General features: G+C 41.2%; 1 protein-coding gene across 1 annotated transcript in view; it reads right to left on the bottom strand.

Moving 5' to 3' along the window:
• Prpf6 (pre-mRNA processing factor 6) overlaps positions 1-21,043 on the bottom strand; it is a 44,036-nt gene that overhangs the window by 14,422 nt on the left and 8,571 nt on the right. The window contains exons 3-12 of the mRNA XM_034495100.2: positions 17,724-17,842; positions 13,330-13,408; positions 12,573-12,749; positions 12,223-12,378; positions 7,244-7,338; positions 6,664-6,820; positions 5,876-6,038; positions 3,980-4,098; positions 2,984-3,202; positions 21-143 (exon numbers count right to left, since the gene is read on the bottom strand). Coding sequence (XP_034350991.1) covers positions 21-143; positions 2,984-3,202; positions 3,980-4,098; positions 5,876-6,038; positions 6,664-6,820; positions 7,244-7,338; positions 12,223-12,378; positions 12,573-12,749; positions 13,330-13,408; positions 17,724-17,842 — 1,407 coding nt within the window. The remainder of the gene's footprint in view (positions 1-20; positions 144-2,983; positions 3,203-3,979; positions 4,099-5,875; positions 6,039-6,663; positions 6,821-7,243; positions 7,339-12,222; positions 12,379-12,572; positions 12,750-13,329; positions 13,409-17,723; positions 17,843-21,043) is intronic.

The raw sequence follows: 21,043 nt of genomic DNA, 5'->3' as shown, positions 1-21,043 counted from the left end.
AAGCAAGCAGGCAAACTTACACTGTCAGCGTCTTCCATCCAGGTGTGTTTGCGATCTTCCTCCTCAATCCCGATACCGATTACAGCACGCATGACGGCCTGGCATGTGGCCACACTCCCTGCTCTGTCACACTCCTCAGCATCCTGAAGGAGGAACAGAAATTTTGTTTGGATTTTTTTTAGTAAAGTGAATGGTATTCCTGAATGGTGACTAGTAACGCACCTATTGTTCTGGCAAACGTGAATATCATATCTGCCATACTGTCTCTTCATTGACGTTCCTGTCCTAATTACCCTGCATTAAGTGCTCAATAAACATGCATGACTGAATGAAGCCATATTTATACACTCAGTGCATTTTAAGCATGATCCTGCTGTACACAGGTTAGTTATATTAAGCTCTTACCTGAAATAAAGAGTATCTAGAAATCCTAGTTTTGCAACATTCCAGGGTATCTGAAGTTATTTTTATTTTAAAATAAAAAGCCAAGTGTGGTGGTACACACCTGTAATAGCAGCTATTTGTAAGGTAGAAGCATAATGACCATGGTCCAAAGCCTGCAATACTGAGTAAGACCTGGTCTCAAAATTCATGAAAAAAGGGGTAAAAGTTATGCAATGCTCCAGTGATACACCACTTGCCTAGAGTATCTATTCAAGGCTCTCGGTTCAATTCCTGAAACTGTGGGAAAATTATTTTAAAGACGTGTAGGGGGTGGGAAGAGAGCTGGTAACAAGGTAAAGGCGTTTGCTAGGAAATTCTGGTAACCTGAATTTAACCCCTAGGAGAGCTCAACTCCAAAAAATTGTCTTCCAAGTTCTGTATTTACACTATAGCACGTGCCCCCAACACATTAACAACAAGGCTGCACAGTGGCACACACTTTGCACTAGAGAAACTTTCAAACGAGTGAGAGAAAAGACAAGTTAAAAAAATATTTATTCCCTTTGGACTAGAACTCATAACTTATATTTAAAAAAAAAAAAAAAAAAGGACTACTTTGGCCCATATAAGAACTGTTACTGGGGACTCTGATGAAAACCTGGTTAGAGCAGATGACCAACCACAGAGCAGTCCACTGGGCAGGCCAGCATACAGCAAGGTACCTTTAATTTTAGGAAAGCAGATTTGGGACACACAGAGAGAAGACATATCTGTCTCAGTTAGGGCTTTACTGCTGTGAACAGATGCCGTGACCAAGGCAAGTTTTATAAGGCCAGTTAACTGGGGCTGGCTTAGAGGTTCAGATGTTAAGTCTATTATCATCAAGGTGGGAGCAGGGAAACATCTAGGCAGGCACGGTGGAAGAGGAGCGGAGACTTCTACATCTTCATCTGAAGGCTGCTAGTGGAAGACTGAATTCCAGGCAGCTAGGATGAGGGTCTTAAAGTCCATACCTACAGTGACACACCTTCTAATAGTGCCACTCCCTGGGCATATACAAACCATCACAATATGTATATCCAATTTTTCTTCTTAAAAAAAAAGTTCTACGTCATGTGTTACTAAAAGTTGGGTATAATAAAGTATCTTGTACATCAATTAGGAATTAAGCTACTGATCTAACAGATGAATGTTGTAAAGGATAAAGACATAGAGTTTACCAGAAAACAAATTACAACAAATTTAAATGTCTGAAAAGAAACTATAAGCTATTCTCTTTTGTAAGATGCTAAACTGTTTCCAGGGACATTTTCAGATCAGTATGGTATCTGATCCCTTTATTACACTGCACTTTAACTGCAAGTGTGAGGAAATTGAGACTGCCAATGTCAGAGGTTAGAACTCTACAGGGCAGGAGCTTTGACAATCAACTCCAAATCTCCCTGTTCTGTTCAGAACCAAAATGTGAAATTTTGTGTGTATGTATGTGGGCCAGGACTGAAGAGAGGTATCTAACCACGTGGTAGACATAAAATAGTTTAAATAAGTTAAAAGCTAGTCCAGGAATGAGCCAAAACTTATGGCCAACACATTTAATAAGTAATTAGACCCAGAGTCGTTGCTCTTGGGAACTAAGTGGCCAGGAGGAAAATAGAATTTATAATTTTTTAACCTATGAGAACGTGAGTTCAAATTCTCTCCAAGTACCCACATAAAAAGCTAAGCATGTCCGGGAACAATAGTTGCAAGCCTTTAATCTTTAATTTCAATACTCCAAGTGCAGAGGCACACAGTTTTCTAAATTTGAGGCCAACCTGGTGTACTTGGTGCCACCAGCATTCAATACACTTTTCCTTTTTTTTTTTTTTCCTGATGGCTTTTTGTGTTGCTCTGGTTTGGTTTGGCAAGGGTAGAAACTTATGAAAGCTATGAGGAGCCAGCCAGTAAGCACCCCTCAAAGGCCTCTGCATCACCTCCTGCCTCCAGGTTCCTGCCCTGTTTAAGTTCCTGTCCTGCCTTCTTTTGATGATCAACAGTGATATGAAAGTGTAAGCCAAATAAACCCTTTCCTCCCCAAATTATTTTTGGTCATGGTGTCTCATCACAGCAATATTAACTCTAAGCCAATTAGCAAAAAAATGCCAGTCATCCATGTCTTCATTCAACACAAGACAACTCAAGGTATTGGGTCTGTCAAAGGTGGCAGCATAGGAGCACACTCACAATGAGCCTGTTTCTTTTGCCAGTGTGGGAACTCTCCAGTGCTACCTTTTATCTTACGTGAAACCTCATACTCAGAAAGCATCTGCAGAAGAGGGAGAAGTGACTCAGTGATATAAAGAATATGAAGCATTGGCTACTCTTTTAGAGGAGCTGCGTTCAACTCCCAGCACCCACACGGCAGCTCATCTACCTGTAACTCTTCTGGAGCACAAATATGCAAACAGTCAAACACCTATATAAATAAAATAAAAATTTTAAAAACCTTACTTACTCACTCACTCAAGACAGTTTCACTTGGCCTTAAACTTGCACTCCTGCCTTTGCTTCCTGAGTGCTGGTACCAAACCAACTAAAACAGAACCGAGTGAAAGCTTACCTGGATCCACTGTTCGCGATTGATCTCTACACCGTTGGCCCGAAGAGACGTGATGGCTCGGTCAATGATCTTCTCCACCATCTGAGTGTTCCCATTGGCCTCCTCAAGCTTGGCAGCTGTGATCCAGATGTGCCTATCTGTAGGAATGTTCTCACGTGCTTTATTTAAGACCTTTCGAGCATTTTCATAAGTTTCTAGTCTTGCCAAAGCAAGCCAGAGCTACACAAAATAAGCCACCAGAAAGAGAGAGAGAGAGAAAGAGAGAGAGAGAGAGAGAGAGAGAGAGAGAGAGAGAGAGAGAGAGAAAAGTATGTTGAATGCCGAAGGCACCAAGTAGTGTCTTCTAGGCTGGATGGCAAGCCAGTCTCAATGGCCCACAGCACTTCTGCAAAGTGCTTTCTGAAAGCTTAAACAGAGCCCATATCATTCATAGGAGCCCTTTCACTACATCAAATGAGTAAGTATACTTCTGACACTGGTTAACACAGAAGGTTAATAATGGGACTCTTTAAATGTGCAGTGTGCCAGACTTGACAGTAGGTGCTAGGCCAAAGGTGAGCAAGATGGGTTCACAGACAGTTGTATGATGAACTTAGCCCTCTGGAATGCTCATGCCTCAAAGGTACTGACTGTAACATTCCACCCCTAAAGTGTGCACTATTTATTTTAGTGTGAGTATGAATGCGTGTGTGCCAGAGAACAGTTTGTAACACAGTTTTCTATAGCTATCAGGGGTGAGCAAAGAAAACTCAGTTTAATCCATCTACTACATGCACTGTGCAGCACTCACGTGCACTTCGTACTTGCACCTATACCACAACAACTGAAGCCACCTGCTACCTTACTCGGCAGCTACTGTAGAATGCAATTTTAGGCTTCACATTGTCCTTTACTGACAGAAATTGTAGTTTAAATAAGCAGCATACATATGCAGTCTCAGGCACTGGACTTAGGCCTTCTACAGTGGGGTGGTGGGCCTGAGCCTGGTAGACTCACCTCTACACTGGTGGGACAGCACTCTACAGCTCGGCTCAGCATGATTCTAGCATCTTCAGGCTCTTCAAGCTCAACAGCTGCTTTCCACAATCGAACAGAGTTTGGAACATGCTCAAGGGCTGGAAAAGGTCAAATAATGTGAGCGCCAGGAATGTTCTGCCAGTTGGATAAGAAATGTGCCCCTCCCTACCCCCACCTCCTGATAATCAAGGGCTACAGACATGCCCATTTTGTGGGTCCTTTGATGTTGGGATAAACATAAAGCCAGACAGAAAGCATTTTGATGTAGGAAAAAGAAAGGAACAGTCAAAATCACTAAAGTTGTATCAACAGGAATTGTAACATAAATACAAAGTAAGTCTCAGGACAGTCAAGACTACACAGAGAAACCCTGTGTAGAAAAACAAAACAAGACACCAAGCTATATACATAAAATTCACATATGATTTACTAAAAATATATTTCAAATATCAGTGTCAAAAAACCTTCATGATTATATTTTCCCTTAAGAATACATAAAATTTTATGCTGGGTGGTGGTGGCGCATGCCTTTAATCTCAGCATTCTGGTGGCAGAGGCAGGCGGATCTCTGTAAGTTAGGGGCCAGCCTGGTCTACAGAGCAAGTTCCAGAACAGCCAAGGCTACACAGAGAAATCCTATCTTAAAAAAAAAAAAAAAGGGGGGGGGGAAATACCTAAAACTTTAAAAAGAAGTCATAAGCAAACTCTGAAAGACTCCTACAGAACAGTGATGGGGTCCTCTGTAGCACACCACAGCCTAGGTGTGTGTGTCTAACACCTGTGTTATCCTCAGGTAACTGAGACAGTGACTCACTGGCCAGCAGCATGGACACTCCACAGAGGCAGAGTCCAGGTTTTTGTAAGGTTGGCAGAAGTTTCACCGAACAGAATACTGTATGACTTAAACTTCTGAATGACTGATTTCTACAGCCTGTAAGTTTTTGGATGTGTGAGCTCACTCCCCATTTACACACATACAGGATCTCATAGACCCTTAAACTTGCTAGATCGTCAAGGATGTCTCTCTGTAGTGAATTCCTGATCCTCTCGCCTCTGCCTTTCACACTTTCACAGGCTGGGATAAGTCCCCATACCTCGGTTATTTCTACAATTTTCTATTAGTTTTCATGTTGTGGTTGAATATAGGTTCATGTTTCCCTTAAACTCAAGGAAAACTGTAGGTGAAGGAGATCACAGTTAAAAAAAAAACCTGCAATCTGCAATGTAAGGGACGGGAGGGGAGGGGAGGGGAGGAGAGAGAGAGAGAGAGAGAGAGAGAGAGAGAGAGAGAGAGAGAGAGAACGAGAACGAGAACGAACACGAGACTATAGTCAAAAGAAGCAAAAGCACCAACTGATGATCCAGACCTTAAAAGGTCTAGGTCACTGGATCACTAACCTAGGTAGAGAGCTAACCCTTGATACCTGCATGAGGGAAAAAAATCCTAACTCCAGTATGGCACACAGTTAGCGTCTGCTCTGTGTGTGCACATGGTAATAGTGGTGTTTCTGTACTACTTCTTCCTCTACCTTTGTACACTTCAAAATTCCATCTCCAGGGCACGGGCTATCCTCAAGGGACTATACTTACTGAGTCACAAACCTGTCCCTGTACTGTGAATAAGGAAAACTAGGATGACAGTGACTGTTGCACTCACGTGCCCTCCATTCAGTGTGGGACACTCCTACTAGAGACCCTTTTCTACACAAAGTCCAAGGGCAAAGGCAACCAACCAGGAAGAAAGGACTAGCAACATTTCCAGCTTCTTAACTACTCTCACAAAAAGTCGAAATCGCTCTCCAAGAGAATGAAACATCAGAAAGCAAGAAGAGTACCTCCAAGGGACAGTCTGAGGGGACCCCCAGAGAGGCTCACCTTTCCGAAGAACACGCTTTTTTGCTCGAATGTCTGTTTCTAGTTCTGCAGCTCTAATGTAAATTCTCACAGACTGCGGGAGATGACGGACAGCTTGTGCCACCACAGCCTTGGCTGTGTCCCCAGGCTGTAACCTAGCTGCTTCTAGCCAGACATCTTCACTCTGGGGAAAAAAAGAGCAATAAGAACATTATCAACAATACCTAGTCCACACAGAAAAGCACATGACATTCAGTTGGTTTTATAGCACTTTTCAATCTTGTCTTAATCATCCCACCTTCCAAAACACAAGTGCTAGAATATTCTAAGAGCTCTCTCTAACCTGTGTTTTGCTTTTTGTTTTTTTTTTTATGACTTACTCATTCTTGTTTTATGTATACAGGTGTTTTGCTTGGATGCATATCCAGAAGACATCAGATCCCCCTGGAACTAGATTATAGGCAGTTGTAAGGTGCCATATGGCGTCTGGAAATCAAATCTAGGTTCTCTAGAGGAGCAGCCAGTGCTCTCAACTGCTGAGCTGCCTGTCCTGAGTCAACCTCTAGGTTTTCTATATTATATGGCCTGAAACGCTGCCTGGTTCATCACTTTTAGTAATGCTGATTCTGCCAGTACAATGGCAGGTCAATCTCTGCTCCACACAAAAGCAATCAAGAAACTCCTTTCCCTCTGTTTATAACCTTACTCTGGCTTTATTTTTCCAGTATAAACACCATGCCTGGAAGAACAGAGGATTTCCTGAGAACATAAATCATGCAGATGTCAAGAGAAATATGCTATAGCTTCACCTTGGGGCACATCTCTGTCCCTTTCATAATAAGGTTTCGAGCCACTTGTAACTTTCCAGTGACTTCTTCCAGGCGAGCTGACGCAATCCAAGCTGGTGGGTGATGAGGGTTTGTTTCTCGAACAGATTTGAGAAGTAGTCGTGCTTTCTTGATGTCACTGTAAAGATTAGAAGCCACAAAACATCAGGCCACACTATGAGAGGTGTGACAAGAGCCTGGGGGAAGGCACCTCCTTCAGACACAGGCATGAATTGCTAAGGAAAACATGCTGAAGACATAAAATCCAAAAGAGCTCTACTCTGTGGGGCACTAGACAAACAAAGTGCAGCCTGACGGGAAGCATGAGGCAGCGAACAGGCCGCTTTTCCAGCTCAAACAGGCACTGACCTATTGTTTGCAAAAATATTTAATATACACAGTAAAGAAAAACAAATTTACTTCTGCATTTCTCAGAACATCCATGTCATATTTTGACTGTATAGTCTTTCTTTTTTTAAAAACACCACAACAACATAGTAAGCAATCAGAGTTCCCATTTCAACCCATCCATTATTACAGTGAGTATCTGCAGCATACTCACTTTATGTCCCCGCCGTGGGTTGGGATCATAGAATTTAGATCTGTCAGATAGCCTTTGGGGTCCACAACAGTCTGCCCACTCACTGAGTCGGATACCTGTGAGATACGTTATCATGAGAATCAGCTAGCCATGACCAGCAATGTTTAAAACAATGAATTACCAACAACCCCGAAGGCCTCCCAACAAATCTTACCTAGAGTAAGTAGTCAGGAGGAAAACAACTTTATTATAACTCTAACAACAGTTAGTGATTTAAAAAATGCCTTAGTGATTTAAAAAAATGCCTTGTATTATGTTGTTACTATCCTATGTGCAGTCAGAGAGACCAAATGTTTTCTTTTCCAGGATTATGCATTTTAAAATCTTATTTCCCATTCATTGTTTTAATAATATTTTAAAACACTTCGCAGATTGTGAATTGGGGGCTGGAGAGATGGCTCAGTGGTTAAGAGCACTGACTGCTCCTCCAGAGGTCCTGAGTTCAATTCCCCGCAACCACATGGTGGCTTACAACCATCTGTAATGGGAACTGATGCCCTCTTTTGGTGTGTCTGGAAACAGCTACAGTGTACTCATATATATAAAATAAATAAAATCTTTTTAAAAAAAAGTTTTTAAAAGACAAGACCTCATAGTATAACCCAGACTGGATTCAGGCTCAAGGTGATGCTTGTACTAAGTACTTTTAAGTACTAAGCTTCCTACGTAGTAAAATTACAGATGTATCACCATACTATCCAACACTCTTAAGAAAAGACAGGCTAACAAGCACAATGCACAGAAAAGGGGAAAGGGAGAAAAAGAATTATTTTTCTAGTGACTGGGCATGATAGTGCATGCCTAGAATCCTACCACTTGGGATCATGGTAGAAGAATCAGGTCATCCTTGGCTACATAGTTAGTGTGAAGCCAGCTAGGCTACACAAGACTGTCTTCCTTTCCTCCAAAAGCCAGTTACAGTAGCTTATACCTGTAATTCCTGCACTTGGTAGTCAGAGGCAAGAAAATTATTACAAGTTCAAGACTAGCCTGGTCTACACAAGTTTCAGGCCAGCCAATTACATGCCAAGTCCTGTCTCAAAAAAATGCCAAGAAGAACATGTGCACAGCATTCTGTTTTATATAGCAGTGGCTTCTATATTTTTTGTCAATTTAAAAAACAACAACAACAAAAAACAAACAAGGTAAGGTAAGAGAATAAAAGAAGATACCTAAAGCTGACATCTAGCTTCCACAACACAGGCACATACACACACACACAAACCCACCTAAACATGTGTTATATCACACACACACACAGAGAGAGAGAGAGAAAGAGAGAGAGAGAGAGACAGAGACAGAGACAGAGACAGAGAGTGAATGAATGAAAATATTGAGCTAGAGAGAAGACTCAGCAGTTACAAGTGCTTTCTGTTTCTCCAGAGGATGAGTTCAGTTCCCAGAACCCATGTCACGAGACTCGTAACAGCCTGGTAATTCCAAAACTAGGAGGATCGGATGCTTCTGGTATCCTGTACCTGGCACCAGTACACATATAGAAAACACACACAGACATACACACTCAAATGAAAATAAACACAGGAAAATGAGGAGAATCTAGAAACTTTGTGCAGTCAAAGCTGTGAAATAACTATGGAAGCCAGTGTCACTGTTTCTAAAAAATCTAAACAAAATTATCAATATGACAGCAATTACACTTCTGAGAATATACCTATAAAAACTGAAAACCAGGTCTGAAACAAGTATTCGTATGATCATGTTCAACAGCAGCACTATTCTCAGGAACCAAAGTCAGAAACAAAGCATGTGTCCATTGAGAGATTGATGAATGATACATGAAAATACACTCATACATACAATTAAATATTATTCAGCCTTAAAAAGGAAAAAATTTCTAACACATGCTAAACATGACCCAGGAAGACAAACAGCCAAAACAAAGTAAGTGAGAATACATGGGGGCTGGAGAGATGGCTCAGTGGTTAGGAACACTGACCGCTCTGGCAGAGGATCTGAGTTCAACTCCTAACACCCACATGGACGCTCACAACTATCTCTAACTCTGGTTTTAGAGGACCCAACACCCTCACAGACATACTTGCAAGCAAAATACCAACATACATAAAATAAAAATAAGAATATAAAACATTAAAAAGAGTTACTCTGTTAAAGTCAAAGAAGGAGGAGAAGCAGGAAGAGCAGCAGCAGCAGGACAGACAGACAGACAGACAGACAGACAAGCAGTGGTGGCACATGCCTTTACTGCCAGCACTCAGAGGCCAGCCTGGTCTACAGAGTGAGTTCCACAACAGCCAGAGCTACCTAGAGAAACCCCGTCTTAAAAATCCAAAAATAAATAGATAAGTAAATAGAATAATAAAAGAAAATAAAGTACCTACCAAGAGTCCATCAAAGTTACAGACAATAGAATGGAGGTTGCCTAGGGTTATTGTAGAGGCAGACTGTCATGTGTTTAACATAGTTTTAGCAGGGCTGAGGAGATAGCTCAGCAGTTAAGAGCACTGACTGCTCTTCCAGAGGACCTGAGTTCAATTCCCAGCATAATCGACATGGTGGCTCACAACCATCTGTAATGGAATCCCATGCCCTTTTCTGATGTGTCTGAAGACAGCTACAGTGTAGTCATATAAATAATACAAATAAATCTTAAAAAAACAATAGTTTGGATCTGAGATGGCGAAGAGTTTTGGAGCTAGATGGTAGTGATGCTTACATAATAGAGGAAAAGCAGTGACATCGATACACACACACAGAAAAATGGCTAAAATGTCCAGGCATCAAAAACATTATATTATATCTACATATTATATCTGTAGTTCCACCAAGACAGGAGGTTCACTTAAACAGTGTATGAGGTCAGCCTAAGCAGGCAGTCATCGTAAGACCTTGTCTTAGACATAAACACATTCAAAATGGTTAAAATGGTAAACTATGGTTCCGGGGTATGGCTCAGTAGTGTCTTGTTTATCTAGCATGCATGAAGCTCTGGGCTCTACCCTAACAATTATTTTAACAAGGGTAGAGAGGAAGATAAAGAAGGTAAAGCCTGTCAGGCGCAGAAGTGTACGCTTTAATCCCAGAACTCCCCAGTCAGAGGCAGGTGGACCTGTGACTTGGTTACACAGTGAGCACCAGGTCAGGGCTACACAGTGAGAAAAAAATGAATGAACAAAATTTAAAAGAGGAAGAAGAAAAAGATGTAAAGCTCAACACACACACCACACACACACACCACACACACACACCACACACACACACACACACCACACACACACCACACACACCACACCCCCACACACACCCCCCACACACACCACAAACACACCACACACACACACACACACACACCCCACACACCACACACACACACACCTCACACACACACACCACACACACACCACACACACACACAACACACACACAGAGACACACATTTACTTTTAACATGAAAATTTACCACAGTACAGATTTTTTTTATTTGGGTTGTTTTTAGTTTTTGTGGGAATTTTTGGGTTTCTGGGGGGTTTTTTGTTTTTTGTTTTTTCTTCTTCCCAAACAAGGTTGGTTTCTCTGCGTGGCCCTGGCTGTCCTGGAACTTACTTTGTAAGACTAGGCTGGCCTCGAACTCAAGAGTGCTGGGATTAAAGGTGCTGCTACCTCCTCCACCACCTGGCTCTGTTTGTTTGTTTTGTTTTGTTTTGAATACTCTTCACTGGAGATATAGCTCTGGGGTAGGACACCTGACTAGTGTAATCAAGGCCATGGACTCCATCCTTAGCACCACAAGAAAAGAAAAGAGGAAAAGAAACAGAGTAACATTAATTTCTTCTCAATGTTCATACAAGAAACTATTAATTTTACAACAGTTCAAGCAGAAAAACAACAAACCAAAGGCGACAAAGTAGCACTGATATTAAATACAAAACTAACAATAAAGACATTTCTCAGACCCTCAGAGACTAATGGGGCTGGAAAGATGACTCAAGAGAGAAGAGCACTGGCTGCTCTTCCAGAACCCAGACTTTTGATTCCCAGAATCCACAAGATGGCTCATCTGTAACTCTGATGCCAGGGAACCCAATGTCCCCTTCTGGCAGCTATAGACACTGTACACACACCGTATACAAGACATACAATGCAGGCAAAACACCCATACACATAAAATAAAAATAAACAAATCTTTAAGAAAAAAAAAAACTGACACACTGGAAGTCCACTGAGTTCAGAGATGGACAGTGCACTTTAGACAGGCTGAGGTAACAAAGAGGATCCAGCAGTGCCAGGTGCCAGATATGTCATCACCTGATAGAAGTGTAGAACAAGGAAGCATTACAAAAATGCTGACTTGAATGTGCTACATAGAAGTCTATGAATTCAAAACATAGTAAGAGTTAAAAAAAAAAAAAAAAAAAAAAGTAAAAACCACCCAGAATTTCTCCGAAGATCAACTACTGAGACCATACATGACATCACTCAACTGTGATCCTAGTACTCGGGCCAGGGCCGGAGCTGCAGCTCGGTCCTAGCGTGCTCACCTAGAATATAAAAAAGCCCCTCTCCAATAGCACACACAAAAAAACATTAAGTCATGCTGCACATTTTACAAGGTAAAACAGACACACACATGTTAACAGAAAAAGTGCAATCAATAAGCAATTCAGTTTTTTACTATAAAATATTTGCTGTTACAAATTTTCAAAAATACAGTAACAAAAAGTTAGAAATTTAGTTCAGTGGTAGAACACTTGCCTAGCACGCATAGAGCCCTGAATTCATTCCCAGTGTTTAAAAGGGTTAAGCTTCATCAACAGAGCGTATGGACTTTGTTGGGAACACACTCATCCCCTACAACAGCCTTATACCTCCAAGGGACAGACTAGCAGGTCACACAGGGATGGCCCTTTATTGCTGTGCTGGGTCTGTTGGCATGCCCTGTAGAGAAACACACAAACTCTTACCTGGCTAAGCCTCATGTCCATCAGGGTGTTCCTTGCCTGGCCAATCTTCCTCATGTCCAGCTCCCCTGTACCAGGTGTCATCAATCCTGGTGTCATTCCCCCCGGGTATGGAGTGTTCAGGCCTCCTGGGTAGGGTGTGTTCAGACCTCCAAATTGCTAGAAGGAGGATAAAACACTGGCTTGAACTGCCACACTGAAGATTCCCACCTCCTCTAAACTCTGCCCACCGAGCCCCCATGTCCTAATGACTCTTGCTCCAGCACAGCTACAAAAGTAATCAACACTCACCCTTCTCACCACATCCTTATCCAGACTAAAGAAGCCCCATTTGCCTCTGTTCATATACTCACAGTTTGTCGGGGATCCACAGAAGTATGGTTCTCTCCAGTCTGTAAATGTTTGGCAAAGAAACTATCAGGAACAGGAGTCAGCTTCTCATAACGTGGGTTCCGCTGACGTTTGTTTCTGGCATCGCCAACTTCTGGGATGCTCAGCCACTCTTCTTCTGTGACTTCTGCCAACTTCCTCTGGAAATATGTAGATCCCAAATGTTAGTCAGGGTTAGACTTCACATTGCTCTCCCCAAGCCTCTGACCTATTGTGCTTTAGAAAAGACTGATGCAGAAATGGTTTTCCATTAAAAAAATAAATAATGCATTTCTTTATTATTTATTGTATGTATGTATATGCATGTGTCCATATGTATATGCATGTGTGGATAAGTGGCAATAGCTTTTACCTGCTGGTTTTCCACTTTAGAGAAATCAATTCATTGGATTGGCATGACTTTACTAAAAGGTAAATTATCAGATCAAAGTCTAATAGGCAGTTTGAAAAAGCATATGCCTAAATGGAGAGAAATTTAATAGAGACTGTTTTCCTACCTTTAACAGTAGAAAATGTTTTTTTTTTTGCTTTATTTTATTTTTTAATATATAATGACAGATGATCAAATATATGAAGTACAAACTTCCCCTAAGCAATTAATCCTCTGAACTAAATCAAGAGCATCATTAGCAAAGGCTCAACAACAGTATTACACCAAGCAGTTCCGCCTCCGCTGCTTAGGGGAAGGCCTGGAAGCCAGTGGGCTAGCCATCTGCTCACCTTAAGGTCTGAAAATTGCTGCTGGATTTTGGGACGTTCCATTCGGTATTTCTCAATCTCTTCTTTCTCCCTTTGCTCTCTAGGAAATAAAACATGTGCCTGCATTAGAAATATTACATGTAGGCTTAGGGTACTTGTTCCCATAAAGAACCCAGTTGTTTTTCCCAGGCCCCACATAGTAGCTCACAGCTATCCATAGCTCCAGTTCTAAGGAGTCCAATGAATGCCTGTTTTTGACATCTATGGGCACAAGGAATGCACTTAGTACATGTACATACATGTAGGCAAAAAAAAAAAAAAAGTCACATATATATATAAAAATAAATAAATCTCAAAAATAAAATCCATGAAAAAAAAATATCAACTATCTATTGCAAAACAAAGTTTGTTATCTATTGCAAAGCAAAGTTGGTTTGTTGTATATCTTAATTAAATAACCAAAAACAATTCTACACATTTAACAGTTAACTAGAATGTATTTTAGGTAACTATAGATATAATCACAAATCTAGTTGTTCAATTATTTACCAAACAAAAACAAGCAGAAACTAAATAAACCGGGTATCTTTATTCAAATAGTATGTTTACATCAAAATAAATCTATTATAGTCAGGCATGATAGCACACACCTGTAGTTTGAATACTAGGAGGCAGAGGTAGGCAAATCTCTGTAAATTCAAGGCCAGCCTGGTCTTGATACAGCCTGGTCCAGACACATATGTATCTATGTAGGGAGTTCTGGAACAGCCAGGACTATGTAGAGAGACTCTGTCTTTAAAAAGAAAAAAAAAATTACAAGGAAAATAGATTTTACTCCCTAAACTGCACACCCTGTGTTCTGTGGTGTCAGTTGTAATGGATCATTTTGTTATAAGGTCAGAAGAAGTTCATTTCCATTTGACCAAGAATTCAAGTTGACCATGCTTTAACCTGTTTCCGGAATTTGACATGCTCCCCACCCTATGGAGTTTGACTCACACCTTGAATATACCCAAATAAGATGTTCTGCCTAATAATTTAAAAATGTTTACCCAAGTCCCTAAATAACCAAAATTCCCCTAGAAATCTCCCAACCCTTGAAAACCCCCTAGTCTTGCTGGTTTTTGTACTATATAAAACCTATATTCCTAGTTCAATGCTATATTCTCAAACCCCACTTGAGGAAGAAAGCACTGTATGACAGAAAATAAACCTTGGTTAATCTGATCAAAGAATTTGGGTAATGGGCTTTACTCTCATTAGGTGGGATTAACAGCTGTTTCCTCTTGTTGACTGCATGACTGACCAGAAGTTATGGAACTGCCTGCCTCTGCCTCCCAAATGCTCGGATTTAAGGTGTGCATAACCACACCCAACTCAAAGTATGGTTCCTTCTGAGCACATGAAACTTTTCTTTAATCCCATCCCTTGGGAAGTAGAAGCAGGAAAATCTGAGTTCAAGGCAGGCCTGGGCTATATTCTAGGAAGCTTGTACAAGAGTAATATCCTGTTTCAAAAATAAAACCAAACAAAACTTACATAGCAATATAATTATGCTTCATAGTATCATATGTCTACTTCCTATAAACTTTCCCAAAATTAAGTCACAGAATTCAGAACTTGCCATATATAGATAGCAGTGTACTGAGAGAACATAAGCACAGCTATTGGTGGTTGGTCTGGTGCTGCCATATATTCAAATGCTTAATTTTGAACCCCAAGATCTGATTGCCGCCAGATGAGTGAATTCTCACATCTGCTGGCTTGCTCCTCAATTTAAAGTGATTTTCCTGCTTCTACTTCCCAAGGGATGGGAATAAAATGGTTAATAAAAGGCTAGATCCTATGGTTGGGCAGTAGAGAGAAAAAGGCAGGACCTAAGAATCATGTGAGGAGTCTCAAGAAAGACCAAGGGGAGAATACAGGAGACAGAGAGAAGAGGCGGCCACCATGAGGCTGGATGAATCCTGAACACGTAGCCAGGAGAAGTAGATCCTGAGGATAAGTTGACAGAGAGCAGAAATAACACAGCAAGACTTAAACATCAAGTTAACACAGGGTCTATGGACTGGATGTAACTTAGAATAGCTCAGGGCCTGCTCAATGTTGGCTTACAGCTTGTCAATAAAATACAATGTTTTTGTGTCATTTATAAAGGCAGCTAAACACAACAGATTTGACACATTAGAGTTCAGTGTAAGATGTTACCTTAAAGCCCTCCAGAACAAGTATGAGAGCCTTGCATCTCAAATAGAGCACCCAAGTTCCAACATAGCACCAAGTGACCACCACAGTGATCACCTCAGCTTGCTCAGATGCCCTATAGTCTGCTTCACCCACTAGCCTCATTTGATCCACCCATTTCACAGTGGAGACATGTGGCATAAACTTCCAAACCATTAACTCCAACTGGAACACTCTAGATTTTCACCTTGACTCCATTTCACCTTGACTCCATTTCCCCACTTTCTCCTTTCTTCTTCCTTCTCTACCCTAAGATCTTTTTCTTTTTCTCTTCCCCCTCCCCATGGTGATTTCCCTGGCCTCCTTCCTTGGGATCAGTTATCGTGCCTGCAGTTTCCCAATAAACATACACACACACACACACACACACACACACACACACACATATATATATATATATATATATTTTTTTTTTAAATCTGGCTTGAACTGGGGCTCACTTCACCAGTGGGGAAATAACTTACCACCAAGCATGCATATGATACACATAGATATATATGATAGACATACAGTCAAAATATTCATATACATAAAAATAATACAAGCTTTAGAAAGATTCTTAAAAGTTTAAAATAATTTTTTAAAGAGAAAAGAAAAGACAAAGGGAAAGGGGGAGAAAAAAAGCCAGGCAGTGGTGGCACATGCCTTTAATCCCAACACTTGGGAGGCATGTTTAAGGTCAGCGTGGTCTGCAGAGAGGGTTAGAAGAAACCAAGACTGCACAAAGAAGCCCTGTCTTGAAAAGCCAAAAATAGAAAAAGGAAAAAAAAACAAAAAAAGCTGAGGATATATAGCTGAGGTGTAAAGAATCTGACTACCATGCATGATGTCTTATGTTCAATTCCCTAGTACCACAAAATAAAACAAACCAAAGAAAAGGGGGGAGGGTATACAGTTAATTCACTGGTAAAGTATCTGCACAAAACACACAAGTTAAAATCTCAAAACCAAGGCCGGGCAGTGGTGGTGCACGCCTTTAATCCCAGCACTTGGGAGGCAGAGGCAGGCAGATTTTTGAGTTCGAGGCCAGCCTGGTCTACAAAGTGAGTACCAGGACAGCCAGGACTACACAGAGAAACCCTGTCTCGAAAAACAAAACAAAACAAACAGACAAAAAAAATCTCAAAACCACCCAAAAGCTGGGCATTGAGGCACACACCTTTACTCCAGGCACCTGGGAGGCAGAGGCAGGTGTATCTCCGAGTTCAAGACCAGCATGGTTTACATAGTGAGTTCCAGGGCAACCAGAATTACATACTGAGACCCTGTCTCGGGATGGGGGCATAGTTCCCAGGTTTCAACCTCTGCATAATCCCTCAAAAAAGATTACACTGCTGGACATGGTGGTGCACATACTAAAGAGGCAGAGGAAGACAGAGCTCTGTCAGTTCCAGGCCAGCCAAGCTACACAGTGAGACCCTGTCTCAAAAGCAAGAAGGAAATAAATAAATAAATAAATAAATAAATAGGTGTAGACACAATGTTATTGTGTCCTGCGTGCTGACTTATGTGCCCCCATATCTGGTAGCAATCCTTATTCTGAGAATCTCCTGTCTCAAAGTTGTGTAAATATTGCTCCTCAATTATTACCTGTTTGGTAAATACAGAACGGATCAGCCAATGACTGAGCAGGGCAGCGAATGGGGGGACTTCCAGGCAGGGGAAGGGGAGGGAGAGAGAGCAAGCAGAGATTCTGCCAGGAGAGAAACAACTGGAGCAGAGAAAAACCATAAAATGCAAGTATCTCAGGGATTTTAGTTGGGAGGTAGCCAAATTAGTTTACGGATTAAAAAAGATTAAGACTGCTCAGTGGTTATGCCTTAAAGTTTTAAATAAATAAATTAGTCCAGTCTAAATTATTTGGGAGCTAGCTGAGTTATGAGAAAACTGCAACATTTATAAAGTTGCACTGACAAAAAGTAATCCTGATCACAGTCAAAGTAATTACCCCAAACTCTGCTGCTCTTGTGGCAGCTTCTAAGCTTTGAGGCTGTTTTGCAAACACCCAGCACTTATGCAGGTACAGCTGTTTCAAACTAAGGTCCAAGTAGCCTCCAAAGTCAACATACAGACTATTATTGCAACTTCCCTCCCAGTCCAAAATAAAACAGAACAACAACAAAAAATTATTTTGCCTGAAAGTTGGATAAACACAGTATGAAACAGCATACCTTCTCTCTTTTCTTCTCTCATCCATCCTTTTATCCAGAGCTGCGTAAATAGCATCTGCTTCCTCATCGTCTTTTTCATAGGGCCCACTTGAGAAGAGGCTCCCAGCGTAGCCGTTAAACTAAGAACCAAACAGCATGTTTAAAGGATCAGCTTTCCAGCCAGCACAGAAAGCACGAAAAACACTCATATACATAAAATAACTAAATCTTAAAAAACAAACAAACTTAAAACCAACTTAGGGAAGAAAAGGTTTATATGACTTATTTGACTTACAAATCCAGGAAAATCATGGAGGGAAACGCTTGAGAGAGCTGATCACAGCACATCCATACTCAAAGGCAGAAAATGAACACAAGCTTGCTCACTTCTGCTCAGCTTCCTTCACCTTTATACAACTCAGAGCCCATGAAACACTGCCTCCTACAATCAGGGTGGGTTTCCTACCTCAATCAATAATCAAGACAAACTCCAACACACAGGCCCACAGGATAGGCCGATCCTGGTAATTTCTTTATTGAGACTTTTTTCTCAGGTGACTCTAGATTACGTCAAACTGATAGTTAAAGTAATCTGTAGCTTAGTTAATAACAGTGTCAATATTAATTCTAGGTTTCCATAATTTATAAAAATTTGTAAGATGAGACAAAGCTTGAAAGAGCATGTAAGAATTTTCTTTTTTGAGACAGGTTTCACTATGTAGCTCTGGCTGGCCTGGAACTCGCTATGTTGAACACGCTGGCCTTGAACTCAAAGGTCTACCTGCTTCTGCTTCGACTATGCCCAATAATTTATTTACCTGGAAGTATCACCATACCTGATTCCAAATACTACTACAAAGCCACAGTGATAAAAATGGCATTGTACTGGCGAATGGACACCTAAGCCAATAGAAGACCCAGACACAAGGGTACACAACTACAGATACCTGATTCCTTTACACACATGCCAAAAACATTGTGCCAAGGACATCTTGAGCAAATATTACTAGTAAAACTGCATTCCTCCATATAGAAGAAGAAAATTAAATCCTTCTTTTTTAGCCTGCACAGAAGTCAACTCTAACATATGATCTGAAATTCTCATGTGCTGAGGAAGAAGTTGACTTTAGAGTATAGTATAAGTAGGATGTTCTGAATAGGATTCCACCTGCTCAAAAATTAAGGCCAACAATTAACAAATGGGATTTCATGAAATTAAAAATTTTAGCACTTAGGAGACAGAGGCAAGTGGATCTCAGAGTTTGTGGCGAGTCTGGTCTACAGAGTGAGTTCCAGGACAGCCAAGTTTACACAGAGAAACCCTGTCTTGAAAAAACAAAACCCAAAACAAACAAACAAACCCTCTGGAGAGGGAGAAAATATAAAGAACTTGAGAAACTAAACATCAAGAAAACAAACAACCCTTGGGGCTGGAGAGATGACTCAATGGTTAACAGCACTGACTGCTCTTTCAGAGGTCCTGAGTTCAATTCCCAGCATAACCAACCATCTGGTGCCCTCTTCTGGCTTACTTCCAAGATCTGACACCTGCACCCAAACTTACATGCAGGCAAAAAACCAACGCACATAAAGTAAAAGAAGAAAAAGACAACCCAATTCTCAAAAGAATACATACATATATATATATATATATATATATATATATATATATATATATATATATGGCTAATAAATTCAAGGCTGGGTGTAGTGACACACACCTGCAATCCTAGCACCCCAGGAGGCTGAGGCAGGATGGTGCTGTTGAGTTCAGAACCAGCCTTGTGGGTTTCAGGTTATCCTGTGTGAGTGTGGTCACTGTGAGGCTGAGATCCTACCTACTAAAATTAGTATACAAAATCATTAACCACCAGAGAATGCAAATTAAAAATACTTTAAAAATTCATCTTACCCAGTCAGAATGGCTACTGTCATGGTTAGATTGTCAATTTGACACAAACTTAAGACTTGTCACCAGAGAGTGGTCTATGAGGCATCTTTTTCTATTTCTTTCTTTTTTGAGACAGTCCCACTATGCAGCCTTGGTTTGTAGACCAGATGGCCTTGAACTCAAAGATCTTCCTCCCAAGTGCTGGAATTAAAGGTGTGAAGCCTCTCACCCAGGTGAGGCATTCTCTTAACTGCTAGATGACACAGGAGAGCCCAACCCCCTTCGGACCTGCTACCCCTCAGCAGGTGAGCATGGGCTGTATAAAGAAGCCACATGAGCAAGCCAGTGAGTGCCTTCCTGCATGGTTCCTGCCCTGATTTCCCTCAATAATGGACTGTTACCTGGAAGTGTAAGCCAAACAAAACCTTTCCTCCTGATGTTGTTTTTGGTCATGGCTGTTCATAACAGCAACAAAAAGCAAATTAGGTAAGAAATGGGTACCAGAAGAGCAGGATTATTGATATAATAAACTTAATCATGTTGTTTAGGTGAAGGACTGTGGAAATAAATGTGTGAACTTTGGGCTGGAAAAGCCATTAAATGCTCAGAGCTTAATGAGCTCTTCTGTGGAAATTCTCAACAGTGCTTCAAGAAATACAAATGTTGGAAGCCTGGTTTTTGAAATTCTGAGTGAAACAAAGGCTATAAGGAACAAGTGTCTATAAAGGACAGTCATGTTACACTATGTATGGATCTACGGAAGTCAGATCTGTGCTTCACTGGGACAATGAATGGTCATCACCAGGACCTAATGAAAACCAGCTGTGACCAGCATCAAGGTAAAATCTTTGAAGCATTTCTTCAGGGTCAGCCTACAGAAGCTGCTCCAGAGGGAGCTAAGGCTGCATCTCAAGCTGGCAGCCAAACTTAGTAATGTGCATGATGGTACCGGGTTTGGTGGCATGAAAGCAGCAGAATTGAAGAAGTCATGAGAAGAAACTCAGGCTTTGCACCATGTGATAGTGTTAGACTCCCTGAAGAAAAGCTAGGAGAGGCTATTGTGAAAGTGTATCCTCAGTGGCCGTAGAGACCCCAAGATATTGAAGATGCCAGGTGAGATGACCACCAAGGATATGGCAGATGTGAAGCAGAGTCATCTTGAGCCAACCAGATAAGCTAGCTATGTGTGCCACATATGGCAAACTGGAAAAGTGCAATTGCCCAAGTTTTTTGAAGCCCAGAAGATCATGAGTGACTCCATATGCTGGATATTGAGCTACAGAACATGGGTATACACTACTGGGTTTTGTTTTACTTTAATCTCATTGTAACTATGCCCTGGCTCTTCCTTTGTAAGAGGGTAACGGTTTCTCCATCTTGTCTCAGCTGAAGCCATCTTTGGTTTCTACTCCCTGCCCTGAAAAGTCCCTGTTCTAGCAACTCAGGGTTG

The sequence above is a fragment of the Arvicanthis niloticus genome, chromosome 2, assembly GCF_011762505.2.
Source record: "Arvicanthis niloticus isolate mArvNil1 chromosome 2, mArvNil1.pat.X, whole genome shotgun sequence".
Lineage (NCBI taxonomy): Eukaryota > Metazoa > Chordata > Mammalia > Rodentia > Muridae > Arvicanthis > Arvicanthis niloticus.
This window is presented reverse-complemented; position numbering and strand designations above follow the sequence as displayed.